Source organism: Astatotilapia calliptera, chromosome 12, assembly GCF_900246225.1.
Source record: "Astatotilapia calliptera chromosome 12, fAstCal1.2, whole genome shotgun sequence".
In the NCBI taxonomy this organism is placed as follows: domain Eukaryota; kingdom Metazoa; phylum Chordata; class Actinopteri; order Cichliformes; family Cichlidae; genus Astatotilapia; species Astatotilapia calliptera.
In genome coordinates this window covers 3,959,093-3,975,453 of record NC_039313.1, presented here as the reverse complement: position 1 = coordinate 3,975,453, position 16,361 = coordinate 3,959,093, and the positions used below count along the sequence as shown (strand labels likewise).

Below are 16,361 nucleotides of genomic sequence, written 5' to 3'. Positions count from 1 at the left end.
AAAATCCAGGACAAGCAAGGCTCTACCTTAAACCTCTTAACCTTAAAAGTGCCCGTGTCATGTGACGCCTTGCATAAATAACACAATAACATACATTATTCTTTTTTTTTTTTAATTACTTCACAAATGGATAATTGTCTCTCAGATGATGGTGGCTACTCACTGCCTGAACCCTTTGGCCAGATTATTGTTATTCAGATTAAGGGTAGCAGCTCTCAAATAGATTTGAGTGCCTCACCCCCCACTGGCAAACTGAGTCAGAGGGTGAGATATAGTGTGTGTGTGTGTGTGTGTGTGTGTGTGTGTGTGTGTGTGTGTGTGTGTGTGTGTGTGTAATAATAGAAATACTCAAATAGTCTAAAAAGGCTAAAAACTGAACAAGCCTGAAACTGAATACCTCCACAGAGGCTGAAAACACACATGCCACACCACATCAGGAACATCTGGATCTCATTTTGTGTCATATTCCTTCAGTTTGGTATATATTTGGCGATAAGATGCAAAATTGTATCTCACAATGGTAAAGAATCGTTCCAGAAAATAACAATTTTGAATCCAGAAACAAAAAAGAATCTCTTCCAAGTCAGGCAAAGCACCACCTCAGGACCGCCTGGGGGTTTTTTTTGGGGTGTTTTTAGCTGGGACTCTCATCTCTTATTTTCTGTTTGTCCTTCATAAGTATATATTTTTATTTTGAAATCCTTATTGAATGGCAGAAGCGTCGTGCCATCTTATGCCTTGTGTTCCTCGGTGCCATAAATTTAGGGACAGCAACACAGATAAATAAAGTCAACACTGTCGTCTAAAGAATTTTATTAATAGCTGATTTATTGTGTAGCCAATAAGTTATTTTATGGTCAGTTCAACCACATAAGCAAAGCAAATTTTGAGTAAACAAATGAAACAAATGAAAATCACAAAAAAAAGTGAACGATGATAATCATCGGTTTCTGAGGTAGGATAGAAAAGTGTCACAGGGTCCGAGGGTCTAACCATACGTCCTCACAAATGAACAGAATAATCACAGCTCAGTTCAGCATGGTCGCAGCACATGTGCAAGCCCTTTGTTTGTCCAGGTGTTGTTTTTTTTCTTTCTTTTCCCACCAACTGTGAAAACTTCTTTAAATAGAAGCACGAGGCAGATTCATGCGTAGCTAAAGGAGGACAGCTGCTGAACAAAGCAGACTGAGGCCACGCGGTTTGCTGCTGGACCGAGTCTCATAACCACAAAATTACACAAACTTACAGTATGTCATATTTACAATGTACATATTTACATATATAGAGAGAGAAATAGATAGTTTACATAAGCTTTAGCCTATAAATTAATCATTTTGACATTTGAAGTGCATCCTTTTGTGTTCAGCTGGTAATGGCAATAGACTGATGAATGCTGCCATGCAAAAACAGTCAGGTCCAACTGTTAACCTGATCCAAAATAAAGAGCCATGAAAGGTGTGTGCGTAAAGTCAACACCACCAGCTCTACATGACACCTCAGTTCCACCCTGACTGCAACCCAGGACCAAGCCCAGATCCAGAGGACGACTCCCCAACATGTTGTCCTGCGGATCCTTTACGAAGGGGTTTTCACCCGGCGGATCTCCACCGGACAAAAACGCCACCCGCCAGATGTTTGTCAAGCTGGGGCCCTGCCTTCGACCACCTATGACCTCCTGTGCGCTGTGGAAAAGGAACAGCAGGTCCACTCTCAATTCCACGGTGTGACCCCGTGACCCCAGAGTGTACCTAAAGGTGGCAAGAGACAGTGTCACAATCAGGCCAGCCATTCCCAGAGCCCATCAGTCAAATGATATTACTGGGTCTTGAATAAGAGTGTGTGTAAAAACACCAAAAGTACATTTCTTGAGTTTTGAGCCTGTACCTTGTAGGAAGCTTGTGCTTCGCCATGGATGGAAGCACAGGGCGGATGTCCAGATGTTGCGGGTTGGAAAGCTGAAGGTGAAGCTCGGCTCTTGTAACCGTTAATGACAAGATCTCCCTGGTGAGGACAAACTCCACACCCGTATCTGGTGAGGCGGAGAAGAGGCAATTAACAGTCTGCCAGAGTCACGGTACAGCATTTCATGTCACAGAGAAGCACATTCACTCATGTCAGGCTCTGCCGCAGAGGTGATGTTTTCACTCCTAATGCCTTGTTAATGAGTCAGCAGGATGTCTCAACAATTCTTGAAGGGAACATTAAGCCAGCTAAGACTCATTTGTGTGCAGATAACACAGTCCTCCCTGCAGCTGCATTATTCACGTCATTATCCACCCCCAAACTGCCTTTCTGTCTTCACTTCACCTCTGCTGAAAAATGATATTTTTAAAGGGAAAAGCCAGAATGCATACTCTGTGTGTGGCTGCTTCGTGTTATTCATGTTTCTTTTGCTTAATTTTCTGCTAAATTAGGTACCAATTCATCCCTGTAATTTATTCACTTAGTTCATCGCTCATTAGACCCATTCAGAATGGTTTACTGAACAAAGTTTCTCTTCTCTCCTGATTAATTTGCAGCACAACTTTTTTTAAACTCTGGAATTATTAAGATTCTTAATATAGCAGGTAAGCTCAAGAAATATGAGAAGAAGCTGTGTGGAGGCCAGCTGATGCTTACAGATGTGAAGAGTCTGTTCCCGTGGTTACCACACAGCTAGTTTTATGTATTGAACTGAACTCTGTTTTGGAGGATTAACCACAGGGATTATCTTCGATCTTCGATTTTAGTTGGGTTTTTTGTTTGTTTGGGGGATTATTTAGAAATACTCCCTCCCATCAGGATCAATCCCGCTCAGCACATCTGACCTCCACAGGACGAGCATGAAGTTAAAGTGAAAAGTTAAAGTTTCTTTTGCCTGGGTGTATTCTCTCTTTCTTTCTTTTTTTTCTTACCTCCTCTCATGCGACCTTGAATCCCTTTCAGCCTCCTGCAGTTTTCTCCTTCTTGACAGCAGCGGTAGACGCGCCGGACGAAGCCGAACAGAGGTTTTCCTGGAAAAACCAACCCACGTGAAGCTCTCGCGGAAAAGTGCCGCATGCTGATCTCCAAACGCGTCCCGCTATCCACGCGAGCTTCTTGCGTGTTCTCCAGCCAAGGTGCTTCCAGTTCCGCGCACCGGTCCGTGCGTAAAGTCGCTTCGTGTGGCTCCCGTGACAAACGCTCCGATGTGCCCACCGCGCGCCCGAACACTCCACAGCAGCTCAGCATCATTAAAATGAAAAGTGATGTAATCCGCGTGCAGTTTGAAGAGGCCATGGTGAAATCCCGAATTCCGCCCAGTGCTTTTCCAGCGACGAGGAGCGGCCACTTCTTCTCTGATGCCAGCTCTCCAAAGCCTTGCGGCCAGTTTGAACCCCTCGCTATTATACCCCACTGACAATGGGGGGACAACACACCACTTAGAATTTGAATCCTGGCCCTCCTCACAGTCCCTGCCCCTCCTTTTGTGCCTTGCCCACCCATTTGACCCCCGCTGCCTTTTATTGAATGCGCCTGCATAATTAGGCGCCCCCAGAGCGCCGAGCAAGCCCATTCACATTCAGCTACTTAGCTAATTGCCCTAATTACTCCATAGCTGGATGGTCGAGAACGACCTTACTCGGAACACGTATAGGGGAGGATATTCTGAGAGAGCAAAAGTATGAACATCTTACAGGCATGCGTTTGGCATTTCAGACCGCTTTGCACACACCTGTTCATGGTCGTTTGAACGGAGGCATTAAGCAAGAGGCAGAAAACAATAGGCTCCACACTGAAGTCATAAGAAGGTCAGGCAACCCCAGCTGTTTTCAACAAGTTATGAGAAAAGTAACTCATAAGAGGCCAACTCAGAGCGGATCACATTTTATTTTAAAACACACAGAAGTTCATCACAGCAAACCTCTTCTCAGACAACCTTCGAATACACACATTTTGTGTAAATGGCAGCAATAAAGACAAATCACAGTCCTAATAGCCAAATATTTAAATAACACTTTTTGATTGCTGACATAGAGTTGATTATAAAATGCTTTAGAACTTCTAGACAAATAAGCCAATACAGGAGCAGCGAACAAGCACGTTTTTCTTCTCAAATGTGGGAGAGGATAACGATTCTGGCTTCAGTCTAAATGCATGAGTGAAAGCAACAGAAACATCTGCTGCAGACAGTTACTTTATTTATTTTTTTTGTCTAAATGTAACAAATAAAATTAGACTCATACAAGCATGGAAGTAAACATAACCTACTTTAACTAAGCTTTAACAAGCATCCACTGTCATAGCAAATTTATAGTTACAATATAAATTTAAAAAAACAGTTCTGCTGTGAATATGAGATCCACTAGGGTTTTACAGCACAGTGCCACAGTGTACGGTAATGTACAGCATGGGAACAAGTAAACCACAGCTGGAGGGCAGCAAAGAAGATGTAATCCTGTTGTAAAATTTCCTACAGCAGAGCTTTTTTTTTCCATTTTATTTTTTTAATGTTACTTACAGGGCAGTTCTTCTCCCAGTGAAATACATTTCCTCCTGAACGGGCGACCCGACGCTGCCCTGTCAGAGCAGGTTAACCCCGTGTTTCAGCAGTCTGTGCCGGGCCTTGCTGGGTAGCGAGAAAGCGCTGTCCTGGTGGTTCGGGATGCCCGAGTTCCTCAGCGAGCCTCCGTTCTGCTGGAAGTAAGTCTCCTGGGCCACGCTGCGGGTGCCATACACAGCTGTGCTGGCATTCCTGCCGACATAATGTCACGCAGATTTAAATTTCAAACCCGCTGTGCAACAAACAAACACACTAGAGAAGGCAAACAGTGTGGGAGGTTTTTACCAGTAAACATCAGCTGTCAGAGCGAGATCCACGCTAGTTAAGGGAAGGTTTAGGTTCAGACGGATGAACGTGATAAACTGTCAAATAATCCCCCCTCCCTTCTAACCTTTACTTGAGTAGAAGAAGAAGAAGAAATCCCCCTGCCCCCTCCACCCTCTCACACCAAAAGCTACTGCATCATTGCCATGCTGACCTGATAATAGCCTCCTGCAGAGTCTCAGTGTTACAGAAATGCGAGTGAAGAAGTGATGTGGCTCTGACAAAGGGTTGATCCCAGGCTCCCCCTGACCGGCCAGACAGGTTGGCTGCAGAGACACACAATAACAGAGGCACATTAACCTGGACAGGCATGCCTGCAGCTCAAAAGAATGCTGATCACAGTCCTTGAAATTAGCAGTTAGCTCATGCAAAGACAATCTACCAACCCTCCCCCCTCCTAGCCCCACTGCCCTGGGTAGAGATGCAGGGACTTATACTCACTTCAGCAGAAAAGTGAAAGTTGGAAAACTGGAAGAGACAGAATGTTTGGGAATATCAGATATGAAAAAAAGCTGAAAAGACAAGCGCAGGGAGTGCCGAATATTTAATGCAGGGAGACAGCTGATTAGATATTTAAGGGGCAGTTATTACTTGTGAGCGTGCTCTGAATGCAGTCGAAATGGGCAAAGGTGTAGGGCCCTGGACCTCCCGGGGCACCCGGAGAGATGGTCCTCAGATGGGCCTCCAGTCCATTGAGTGAAGCCAGGCTGCTGTGATACTGGAGACAGATCGACAATGCCACGTATCAGCATGACAAAGGCAAAAACAACGCACTCATTTGCTTGAATTTAAATTGAGCTGCAGTTTGCAGAGGAAAGACAAAACACAGCCCTCACCACTTCCTCCATAGAAGCGGCGTCACTCATGAAGTGAGGCTCCACCAGCAGAGCCAGCACCAAGCCCTTCACTCTGTGCATGTACAACGTCATGGGGATCAGCGCATTCTCCTCTGAGGCGTCAGAGAGACGATGAGGAGGAGGAAGAAGAGCTGGAGGATCGCTCTTCCCTGCCTTGTGGCCTGAAACACTCCCACGGGAGACTCTGCTGTCTTCCTCCACCACCTTATCATCGTGCGGCTGCTCATTTCCAGACTCGACCGCTTGAAACTCAAACACACCCCCAAAAGCTCCCTCCACTTCTCCTCCATTTAGATGGGAGTCTTCTTCAAACACGGAGCCGTCTCCTTCACTGCGAATCTGGCTGCGACCACCTGTGCTGTCGCGGGAGCGGCTCTCTTCCGCCTCATCTTCAACAGTGTTTTCTCCATTTGAGAGAAACCTGAGCGACTGTGGAGATGGGTTGAGGGAATTGGCAGCGCTGTGGGACGAAGCCGGGCTGAACACATCGGAGTCTGACAAACGAGGGCTGAGGGACGCCTTCTGAGGAGGTTTGGATAAACTTGGATTTGACACCTGTGACTCAGGAGAAGGAGTGTCGGATAAAGTCCTTGACAGGCGGGTCTTCTTTGAGGGACCATCTCTTTGTGGCGTGGTAGGACAGCTGGAAGGTTTTAGAATGTCAGAACTGTGTAACAAAGGGATTCAAGCAGCTTGTTTAAATAAGCTTCACTGAATATCATCTGTAAAATAAATAAGGAGAAACCACCTGAAACCTTTGTCGACAGGAGCGGACTGCAGGTCCTGGAGTTCAGGCGCGGTCAGGAACACAGTTGTGGAGCTGACAGTACCGCTAAATGAGCTTGATGCACTTGTTCCATTAGGCCGCTGAGCCTACACAAAAAAACAAAAATATTATTATTATTTTTTGCTGCCTGTTATACAGCAGCAACACTTAAATGCAACAGGAGCAGCAGCACTCCTTACTTCGGTGTCTTTCTGCACAATGACAATAAAGGCTCTCTGAGCACCTCTGAGAGTGAGAGCTGCATCATCAGCCCACTTTAATTATCCACCAGCCCACATCCTCCCAGGGAATCTAACAGGTTTGCTAGCTTGTGAGAACACCTGGCACCACACTGCAATTCTGCCTGCGTCTTTGCATTAGCTGCTTATAGCTGAGCTACCCCGGGGTCACAGCAGCAGCATACAGGATGAATCACTGCGTGTGCTGAGATTAGTTGTCATGGTTTACTCCAGTTTTTCTGTTTTCTGTCATTTATAGGTTTTATTCTTTATTCTTCAACACAGCCTGAACTGTCTTAGACGAGCTTTCTTATACTTTTCTTTAAATAGTCTTCAGGAATAGCTCACCAGGCTTCTTCACGGACAAGCTCTTCTTTTTGCCTTCTGTTCTGTCTGTCTGTCAAAACACTGCTTCAATAATGTTGATGTCCAGTCTCTGGAGTGGTCAGTCCATGACTGATGGTGTTCCACTGTGTCTTTTTTACCCCGGTTTAGGGCACTGGCTGTGTGTTTGGGATCATCATCATGCTGAAAAATGAAGCTGCTTCCAATAAAACACTTTTTGGCACAGTGGATGAAAATGATGGAACTCTACTGGGTTCATAACTCCATTAATTTTGACAAGATCTCAAAAACGACTGGTGGGAATGCAGTTCCAAACCATGACAGAGCCTCCGCTGTGTTTTATAGATGGTCACAGACACTCGGAGTGTCTTTGAAACAAAACTTTTACATTTGGAGATTTGGATTCATCACTCCATAAAACCTTTCTCCCCGTTTCCCTTCATTATTATTGGATTTTTCTCCCCTATTTCTTAAGTACATTGCTTTCAGATTCTATTAATCTGTTATAGATTAATAGGACACACTGCACACCATGTTGAGATACACCAAGTTTTCATCAGGCTGAAAATATGCCAACACTTAATATTCATTCATTTTTACAATGCATACAAGCTGCTGTTTCAAACTTAAACAATTTCTTGATTGTTTATAGCCCGTCCACGAGTGACGTTCTGCACTTTAACAGCAGGCCAAAGTTATGCTGTATTTTTTGTTACATTTTAGACATTATTAAAGATTGCCTGCGTCTTAGAGAAACAAATATATAGAGTCAGTGGAGACGTGGAAATATTATGCGTTTATAGACCTATCACATCAAAGAGAGTGACCCTGGATGAAGAATAAGTTATTCTCTGACTTCTAAAGTATGGCTTTTGCAGCTTGCTCAAATAAAGAAATTTGTCACAAAACACTAACTGCACAGTGCATCAATCAAGCATGGTGTCCTCACAGCGGAGGGACCTGCGAAGTACCCTTGAGCTTCCATCCCCTAATTATGTGTATGCGTGTGAATGGGGGAGGGGGCTGGTGCGTCTCGTCTTTTCAGGCTGCTTTACTTACGTTAACTTTTCATTATATCTACGATTTTACTACTGCTGATCTGAAGAAAAAAGAAAAAAAAAAGTTGAGGAAACCTCTGGACAGATGTTGAAGTCCTACCTTGGTGTATGTTTCACTCTCGTGAATCATGACCTTCATTGTGAGCCCTGGAGACATCTGTGTGCTGACAACTCTTTGAAGCAGATCACAAAAAAATACATTAAAAAAAATTTCTGATTTCAGAAGCTGACATTTAAAAGAAGAAGTCGTGGCCGTTCTCTTCAAACGCGAGCTCACCTTCCTCTGAACAGAATACATCCAGCTAACACTAGAGGGCAGCGCTGACAGGCCTGAAGAATGAGGGCCGCTTTGAGCAGGAGAAGAGGGTCAACCTGAGGAAATGAATCCGATGAAATGTTACCTGCAGCTCATGCAGAAATAAACAATAAAAAAAATGATTTTGCTTTTATATTATCATCTACTGAGCAAATCTCCAGCGTGTGCCCACTGTATTGTTTACATGTATCCTGCAGGCACACAGAATAAGCAGAAATGAACCGCTGATGGTTTGTCGAGCCATGCTGAGGTCTTACTCAACACCACAAGATGTTGTTATATATTCTGCCTTCTGAGTGGCGGCAGGCTAAAAGCAGAACCCCACGTGTGACCTTTAGTACTTACGTTAGTCGAGTCGATGGTCTTCAAGCAGCTGAAGATGTGACTAAGCTCTGAGGATCCTGACTGCAGGTGAGAGAGGTACCTCGCCCACTGGGCTGCCAGGGTTTCCTGACTGTTGAGCTGCCAAGCAAAGGTCAAACTCGATGACAATGAGCATTTGGGGATTTTATTCAGACAGGTGGCAAATTAAAGGAAATTCAAACATAAAGGTGGCAGACCACTGTTTAACGGCACGGCCCGAAATGTCTCACATGGGCCGAGATTGCTCGCCTGCCACAGCGTGTGATTCACCTTGTTGTCATAGTCAGTGCTACGGATGAAGCACAGGGAGGCTCCTCAGAGAAGAGACCAGACATGAAGTTTGCACTGACCCTTCACACTAAGTCCACCCAAAACCATTTCAATAAAAAGCCCCACAGTGTTGCTGAAAGCCACACACATAAAGGTTTTTTTGCCCCTTTAACTTGTCACTGGTTGTGCTGTCAGACATCTTGATCTTTTTGTGACGGCTGATGTAAATGTTTCTTAAACCTACGTAGAACAAAGCAGAAGTATTTGTGCAGCTGCACCTGATAGCTCTGGCGGACAGGGCCGTTGTAGAAACAGAAGAGGTCTATCAGCTGGTCCAGGAACTCAGACACGCTGACAGTAGGGACATCCACCGAGCAGCCCAGCGCCTGGGGGAGAAAAGAAAACACATCCCCAGAATAACCATTAGGGAAGCCTGAAATATCACAAGAGGTTGCTGCTGGACCACCAGTAGAGCCCCACTCACCCAGAAGAAGTCGTCTTTCATGCGGATGGCGAACTTGTTGCGCCGCAGCCTGAACGTGCGCGCTGGAGAGGAGGAGAGCTCGGAGACGCAGCGGCCCACGCCGGCGAGCTGCCCACACAGCAGCTCCTGTTTGTCTAGTGGGGTCTGACAGAGACATGTGATGCTTTCACAGACTTCTCTGAAATCAAGCTAAGAACATACGCACACAAATACAAGTGCTGGGAGATTGTTATCATCTTCGACACACTCCCTAACACACACACACACACACTAGACGTGCAGCTTGCAGCACTTTGTGTCAGCCAGACCTCTTCAGGGTAGAAGTAGCAGATTCCGTCTCTTGTAGGATCAGCCTCTCCTCTGACCTTGGATCCATCATATAGGAAGAAATAGTTACACCTGCAGAAGTAAACACACACGAGTGGCTAAATGTGTCATTTAAGAAATAAAGAAGAAAGAAAAGACACATTTCAACCACGCAGTAGTAATACTGTGCTGGAAGCAAGCATCTAATTTACTTTGTGCATAAAGATATGTGTTTGGTTTGCTATAATAATGTAGTAGCTCACTATCAGCTAAGTAGCAAAGCCGTGTATGTTTATGGTCCATCCTGCATGCTGTAGCTGGTGTCTGTAGTAAAGGTGGCTCTCAGCGGATCTTACATTCTTGAATCTGGCTGCAGAAGCTCAGCCATGACCGACGCGAAGCCCCCAGGAGCCCCTCAGTATCTTGTATCCATCCGCCCGAGCAGGCTGCAGATGCACTCTGACACACACACACAACTACTAAAACACAAAAAGTGGAACTGATGTTTTATCCGCGAATTCTGATCTTAGTAATCGCCTGTCACGGCGCAGACGGTCCGCTGTTTGCCGCAGATCACTCAAAACACGGCCACGGAGCGTGTTTTCACGCCATGTTTACGTTTCGCTCGCCGTAAGTTTTAATTACTTCCACACAGAGAAAATATCGCCACTTGAGGAATGCAGGACAGTCACACGCAGTGGAAATCATGTGAAAGGACGGCGAGCTCACAGGGACAAACTAGTGCGCCATTACGCTGCACATTACTAGAAAGGTGAAGACGAGAGTGTGTGAGGATTACTCACTGCTGGTTGGCGGATTGCCTCTTAGTGTCACATTGATTATGATCCCAGTGTCGGTGCTTTTACGTGAAATTGTTGTGAAAAGTGTCACTTTCTTCTTATTTTGTTTGTTTGTTTTGTAAAACCATCATGGCGTTTTCAGACAACGTGCTTCTTAAACATCTTTGAATGTATGAATCCTGCACAGTCAAATGTGTCTATTTTAAGCCATTTTTTATTGGAAATGAACAGGATTTATGAAGGGCTAAAATCAAGTAATGATCAGCATTGCAAGCCTGGTTGCTCCTACTCCATATTTACAGTCTGTCCAGTTCTTTTTTGACACTTAAAACATCTTTATAGAAATGTGATATTTGTTTCCATGTTGGCCAGATCTCTCTTTAAAGAGACATTTTTTTAGTCTCAGTAAATAGTCCCTTTACCAAAACTTGATTGCAGCTTCTACTTTGTGACAGGGCCGTTCTTTCTGCCTCGGAATGACTTGATATCATTCATGAGAGTTATGTTTGAGGTGTTTTTTGACAGATTATAGCCCAAGAAGTCATTTACAACTGTTTAAATTACTCTTTGATTTATGTGGAAACGGATGCTTTAGGTAGAACTTTTAAAAAAGACGAAGAAATCACATCCACACAAAACTAATGTTCTGTTTTTATTGTATTTTATTTTTAAATTAAACCGGTGGCACATTACATGGACCGTTTCTGTGTATTGCTCCATAAGACTTCGACAACAACCGATCATAAGCCTGGAAACGTGAGATGCCCGCGTGCTCTTCATCCTGGGAAAGGCAGTGCCAGAGGCTTTTGGCAGGAAAGGTGACCTCCAGCAGCTCCACTCTCGCGCACGGTGTTAAAGGTCGAGCGTGGATTTAAAACTGCGCAATAAGAACGCATTTGTAACGAGCCCCTCTCAGCATCACGCGTGTTTCCACTGGGACTGGATCGGAAAATTTTGAAACGCTCTACATCTTACAGCCGCTTTGACTTCACATTTTCCTCCGCAGAGCCATCGCACATCAGTTTCTCTGCTCTTGATTAATGATGGCTACCATTCGTGGGCCGTGAACGCGCACCGCTAGCCAGCCCATGGCTGCAGGAAAGCGCGATGACACTGGACTCAGCTGCTTATCAGGTGACAGAGTGAGACGTTTAAGCATGCAGCTGTTCAAAAGGAGGGACCCGAGTTTAATATTTTTGGCGAGGAAGCGCTGTTTTCACTCTCAGTCCAGCCCAGACATTTTGATTTAGTGTCCAAGCCTCCTGAGGACGTGCAGCTGCTGGGCAATGTCCACGCCTAACGGCGAACTCTGGACCCACAAACAGGCGCGCAGTGCACTGTGGGAGTCCAAGGACACACCTGTCTCTGTATAAAAGTCTTCACAACCCATTCTCCGGCACACCGGACTCAACAGCGATGATATGAAGTAGTAATAGTTACACTAAGCAGACACACTTTTACCAAAATTAATATTTAATCAACATAATGATTAACAGTTGACTTTTTTCTACTCTGAACCTCATGATTTTTACATCACTCTTTGGAGATAAATGTCAGAGAGTTAGAGCTGTTCATAGACAACGAGCAGACAACGATTCTTATAAACTGCGAAGTTTATGCGTTTGAAAATCACGTGACCCAGCGGCCTGTTTATTAGGAGGCCTCCAGCAGTGACAGAACAGTTAGCACCAATTTTCTGCGTGCTGGTGATTAAAAACAAAGAGTCAGCTTTGCTGTAGAAGGTTTCCAACTGAGCAAAGTGACTCAGATGTATCTGCATGGCAGCCATGATAAGAGCTGGTGAAATTCCTTGGACGCTAAAGATGCTCAGATGCTTCCTATCCTTTAGCAGAGGATAGGCTGGAGCGTCCTGTATTAAAAAACCAACATGACTGAGAAATGACGCAAGTCATCACATAATCTCCCGCGCTGAGCTTCGTTTAGGCAACCGCAAGAAAATGATGAACTGTTACAAATCTGTCATGTCATGAAGATGTCTCCTTGTGTGAGACACTGTGTGGTTTAATGAAGTATCTCTATAAATAACCACAACTGGCCGGAATAAAATCATCAAAACAGAACGAGGGTTCTGGTGGAACACCGACTGCATTAGCTGCATCTGCTTAGCAACGGCATCCATTAATGTGACTTCAGAGAAAGGTTAATAAAAGTGGATCAGCAAGAACTCTCTGTCACATCTTTCCTGGACCTCAGGATGTTTTCCAAGGAGCTTGAGAATTTCAATTTAAAATTTTAAGCATAAGATTTGGACCAGTTGTCACAAATACATATAAAAGGCCCTAAAAGTCTCTTCTGACATTAAAGCCATCTGTTGTTGCATTCGTTCATTTAAACCTGCTGTGGTAGAGTACAGTGAACATGGTGCTCTCACAGGCTCCACTTACATGCTACTGTGAACCCTCAAGCAGCCATGCTGCCTTCCATCAGTGCGCTTTAAACACTCTCGTGGTCTGAGAATCGGTGTACGGCAGCATCAGCACCGTTGCATAAGTTGTGTGATGCAATATTGCAAAAAAAAAGGGTAGTGACATGTATCATTACAACCCTGACCAGCATGTAAGAGATTATGCTGCCTACAGCTGCAGCCAACTACAACCTAAACACACCTCTGTGAGCGTGCCGGGGTAAAAGGCAACATGTCATTTCAACAAATTCTTGTTTTTCCACATAAAAGGATAGAAGTACTTTTGTTTTTTCCTTGCAATCACATCAGTTGCTTGTCAAGTAATAAGATTTCTTTCTCCAGCTTCCTCATTTTAAGTGCTCTGTAAGCCATCTCTTGGTCCCGGTTCTCAATCTCCTTCTTGAGGTAGGAGCAGTAGAGAGACCTGAGGTTTTCTGTCTGCTTCTGTGAATCAGATTACACAAAACATGCGCTCTTGTTGCATTCGTTTCTTCTCATTAGCACAGGACAGCTGTGACAAATGGACCTCACCTCTCCGCTTCTGCCACCAGCTGTAGCCCCGGCCGCGTTAGCGCCCTCCTGCAAGCTGCTGCCGTGAACGTCCTGTTAAAAAGAGCAATCCAGTCTTCACGCCAAGTACTCACAGGCAAAAGCTCCAGGAGATGCACGCGCAGCAGTACTCACCCCTTCAAACTGAGTGTCACTAATGTCCGTCTCGTCGCTGCTGAGGCTCTCTGGTTCAGTCTTTGTTATGGGCAGCAGCAGGACAGGGTGGCCCGACACTGCAGCAGCGAAGAAACATTTAAATAAGCCAATGTGGAAACTTTTGCAGGGATGCTCGTGAATTTCACCTACCGCTCATGAAAGAGCTGTCAGACACAGCTGCTGGGTCAATACAGGCGCCTCCAGGGAGAACCTCCACCCTCAGCCCATTGTCTTTGTGATGCAGCACGTCGTCCTCACCCGAGTTCAGAGACGGGGTCGCCGAGCCGCCCTCGTTTCTCATCATTGCAACCCTTTTCCTTTTTGCTGCACAGGGACAGATTTGACAGGTACGTAACACACCTGGACTTTACCGACTCTGAGCCAGTGCAGGAAGAGAAACACTGAATGTTATACAGCTCCGTCATGCTAGTGCATGTATGTGCATAAAGCATTTTAATGATGCGGAGAGTTCATAAGCTCAAAGATCATAAACTCATTCATTTAGACTTAATGATTTGCAGAAAACCACAAAGAAAAACCTCTTTTACGAAGCAACTGCTGACTCGCTGAGATCAAAACTAAGACAAAGTGCTTGCACCTGTTTGCACAATGTTCTTGTGTTTGACTTTTACTTGCTGCCATGTCCTTTTGTAGCCACTGTCTGAGACCCTGTGAAGCAGGAAAAATAAAGATGATGTGTCAGTAGGGTCTATATTCAATAATTTGAATATAGGTCAATCACACTCACACGAGTGAATAAATGTCCTTACGCATTTATTTTATCAGCAATTCTCTGCCAGGCTTCCTCTCTGAGTTTAGAGGCACTGGTGGTGTTGGATTTAGCTGTTAGTATCTCTCTCTCCTCTTCATACAACTTCAGAATGAGCTCCTGCTCTTTGGAGCTGAAAAAATGCGCCCTCTCCTGTTTCCTCATTATCTGAAAATCTGTTTTAAAATAACACAGAAATATAAATGTACTATAAATGTGCACGAATGAGAGTCAAAAACCACGTGATGATTGTTGTTGGTTTTGATTGTTTTTTGGGGGTTTTGTTACAGTTTGTGTGATCTTGCACAAAGTCTCCTCACCTCCGTCTGCGTTCATGGATTTCGATCCGGGTTTCTGCGTGCGACTGATCTTCCCTTTGTGGAGGAGCGGGGACGCGCAGTTATCCGAGATGTTTCAATGCTAGATTTAGTAATCAAATCGTAACCCGCGGTCGCGAGACGGAGTAAAGCCGAGCTTGATCGATGCCACGGTTAGTTACGGCACGAGTCCCATCATCAGTTAGCCTCGAAAAAACCAGAAGCGGGCAAAGGTAAACGGTGTCATTGAGCTGTCTATCAGCGAGCTTTGTTAACCCTGGATTTTCTAATTCGGCTTAAAGCGCGTTCACGTGAAAGAGGTGGAGTCTGTAACAAAGAGCGAGTCACGTGCGCGAATCATCACATCATCACTGATAACGTTAATGGTTGTTGGGTCGGGACAAGCTTACCGAGCTGGTTTATAGACACTGGTGACCTGTGGAAAACGTAGGAGTCATGTCGGGTTTGGGGGGGTAGCCACAGACTGAACGGGCACAAGCCTGACCCAGATTTTACTGAGTGAGACAAAGAAAAGGGTTTTTTCTTTTATGTGTAACAGAGGAAGACAGGTGTGAACAATACACAAGAGCTGCTTCAGCGCTGGAGTTGCAGGCACTCCCTCAGCAAGACATCAAAGCTTTTACTGGGGAAAGAACACTCGTTACTGCCAGCTCCTCTATTAGGACTTCTCAGTGTCTGCTATGAACAGGGTCTATTAAGATTTTGTGTATGATCTAAAAGAAAAAACAAACGATATTAAACAATGATGGCTGCATAGTGTAGTGATTCACGTGACCGTGACCATGAAATCAACATGCTCTGCTACCTGTCGTGACTAAGGCAGCCGATGAGAGTAGCTTTATATTGAAGAATGATAATTATTTACAAACTGTAACTCCTGTGCTTTGTGAGTATGCTTTTTCAATAAAACTGCTGTTAGTAATTAGAAATTGGATCCAAACCTCTCACAAAAAAGGTTAAAATCTGGCCAGAACAGGCCGTCTCTGTGACAGGACTGTTTCATGGATACCGACTGGTCACTGTTTGAGAGCAAAAATGTAGAGGAACATACTGAGACTGGGCTGTTCTATTTCACTTTTTGCACTGGCAACATTATTGTCACAAAATACCGCCAGCTTTTCCCCAGCCAGGATGAGTGACGTGCGGCTCTTCCTCAGAGTCTGTAACAGCACCTACAGGCCAAAGGACAAGGTGCAGTATTCCAGTGCCAGAGCAAACCCAAAGCAGGGCATTGGAACTGCCAAGGACATGTACAGGGTAAACAAACAACAGCCCAACTGGGTAATTCTACTTATTTTCTAACTGGAAATAAAATGGGTCAAACTGCATGGATACATACAAGAAACATGAAGTGAGGTAATAGAAGTTACTTTATTTATGTTAAGTCAGACATTTTGTATAATGGTCCAGAACAAAGGAGCTATTGGTTCAGGTGCCCTGTGTTAAGAGCACAGAGGTAAAACGATTAAAGAGA

The 16,361-nt window shown here is 44.8% G+C and overlaps 3 protein-coding genes across 4 annotated transcripts; all 3 read right to left on the bottom strand.

Annotated features, from left to right (window-relative positions):
- Positions 1-761: 761 nt before the first annotated feature.
- Positions 762-3,630, bottom strand: LOC113033785 (uncharacterized). Its single transcript, XM_026187887.1, has 3 exons — positions 2,895-3,630; positions 1,885-2,029; positions 762-1,748 (listed from the first exon to the last, which is right to left on the bottom strand). The coding sequence occupies exons 1-3, from the start codon at positions 3,499-3,501 to the stop codon at positions 1,424-1,426; spliced, it is 1,077 nt and encodes a 358-aa protein (XP_026043672.1). The 5' UTR covers positions 3,502-3,630; the 3' UTR covers positions 762-1,423.
- Positions 3,631-3,830: 200 nt separating this feature from the next.
- hps4 (HPS4 biogenesis of lysosomal organelles complex 3 subunit 2) lies at positions 3,831-10,869 on the bottom strand. 2 transcript variants are annotated; one of them, XM_026187700.1, is made up of 12 exons: positions 10,207-10,860; positions 9,853-9,943; positions 9,545-9,688; positions 9,339-9,446; positions 8,773-8,889; positions 8,389-8,483; positions 8,212-8,284; positions 6,452-6,576; positions 5,683-6,346; positions 5,438-5,564; positions 5,001-5,112; positions 3,831-4,714 (listed from the first exon to the last, which is right to left on the bottom strand). In XM_026187700.1, exons 1-12 carry the CDS (start codon positions 10,236-10,238, stop codon positions 4,543-4,545), a joined length of 1,860 nt encoding a protein of 619 aa, XP_026043485.1. In that variant the 5' UTR covers positions 10,239-10,860; the 3' UTR covers positions 3,831-4,542. The 2 variants fall into 2 exon arrangements, with proteins under 2 accessions (XP_026043485.1, XP_026043487.1); XM_026187702.1 differs by lacking the exon at positions 3,831-4,714 and adding an exon at positions 5,288-5,314 and having other exon boundaries at positions 5,046-5,112; positions 10,207-10,869.
- Positions 10,870-11,289: 420 nt separating this feature from the next.
- On the bottom strand, positions 11,290-16,318 carry LOC113033673 (uncharacterized). The gene is made up of 7 exons (XM_026187703.1): positions 14,870-16,318; positions 14,551-14,725; positions 14,379-14,449; positions 13,931-14,104; positions 13,760-13,857; positions 13,607-13,678; positions 11,290-13,519 (listed from the first exon to the last, which is right to left on the bottom strand). The coding sequence occupies exons 1-7, from the start codon at positions 14,883-14,885 to the stop codon at positions 13,376-13,378; spliced, it is 750 nt and encodes a 249-aa protein (XP_026043488.1). The 5' UTR covers positions 14,886-16,318; the 3' UTR covers positions 11,290-13,375.
- Positions 16,319-16,361: the final 43 nt, after the last annotated feature.

Coding starts and splice junctions, on each gene's coding strand:
- LOC113033785 (XM_026187887.1), bottom strand. CDS start 3,501: ATGCAGGCGCATTCAATAAAAGGCAGCGGGGGTCAAATGGGTGGGCAA. Junction 2,030..2,894: donor TCAAGGTCGCATGAGAGGAG/GTAAGAAAAAAA, acceptor CCGCCTCACCAG/ATACGGGTGTGGAGTTTGTC. Junction 1,749..1,884: donor AAGCACAAGCTTCCTACAAG/GTACAGGCTCAA, acceptor TGCCACCTTTAG/GTACACTCTGGGGTCACGGG.
- LOC113033673 (XM_026187703.1), bottom strand. Junction 14,450..14,550: donor ATTGCTGATAAAATAAATGC/GTAAGGACATTT, acceptor CCTGCTTCACAG/GGTCTCAGACAGTGGCTACA. Junction 13,858..13,930: donor TGACAGCTCTTTCATGAGCG/GTAGGTGAAATT, acceptor TCGCTGCTGCAG/TGTCGGGCCACCCTGTCCTG.
- hps4 (XM_026187700.1), bottom strand. CDS start 10,238: ATGGCTGAGCTTCTGCAGCCAGATTCAAGAAT. Junction 9,689..9,852: donor GCTACTTCTACCCTGAAGAG/GTCTGGCTGACA, acceptor TGTCTCTGTCAG/ACCCCACTAGACAAACAGGA. Junction 6,347..6,451: donor CCTGTCGACAAAGGTTTCAG/GTGGTTTCTCCT, acceptor AAAACCTTCCAG/CTGTCCTACCACGCCACAAA.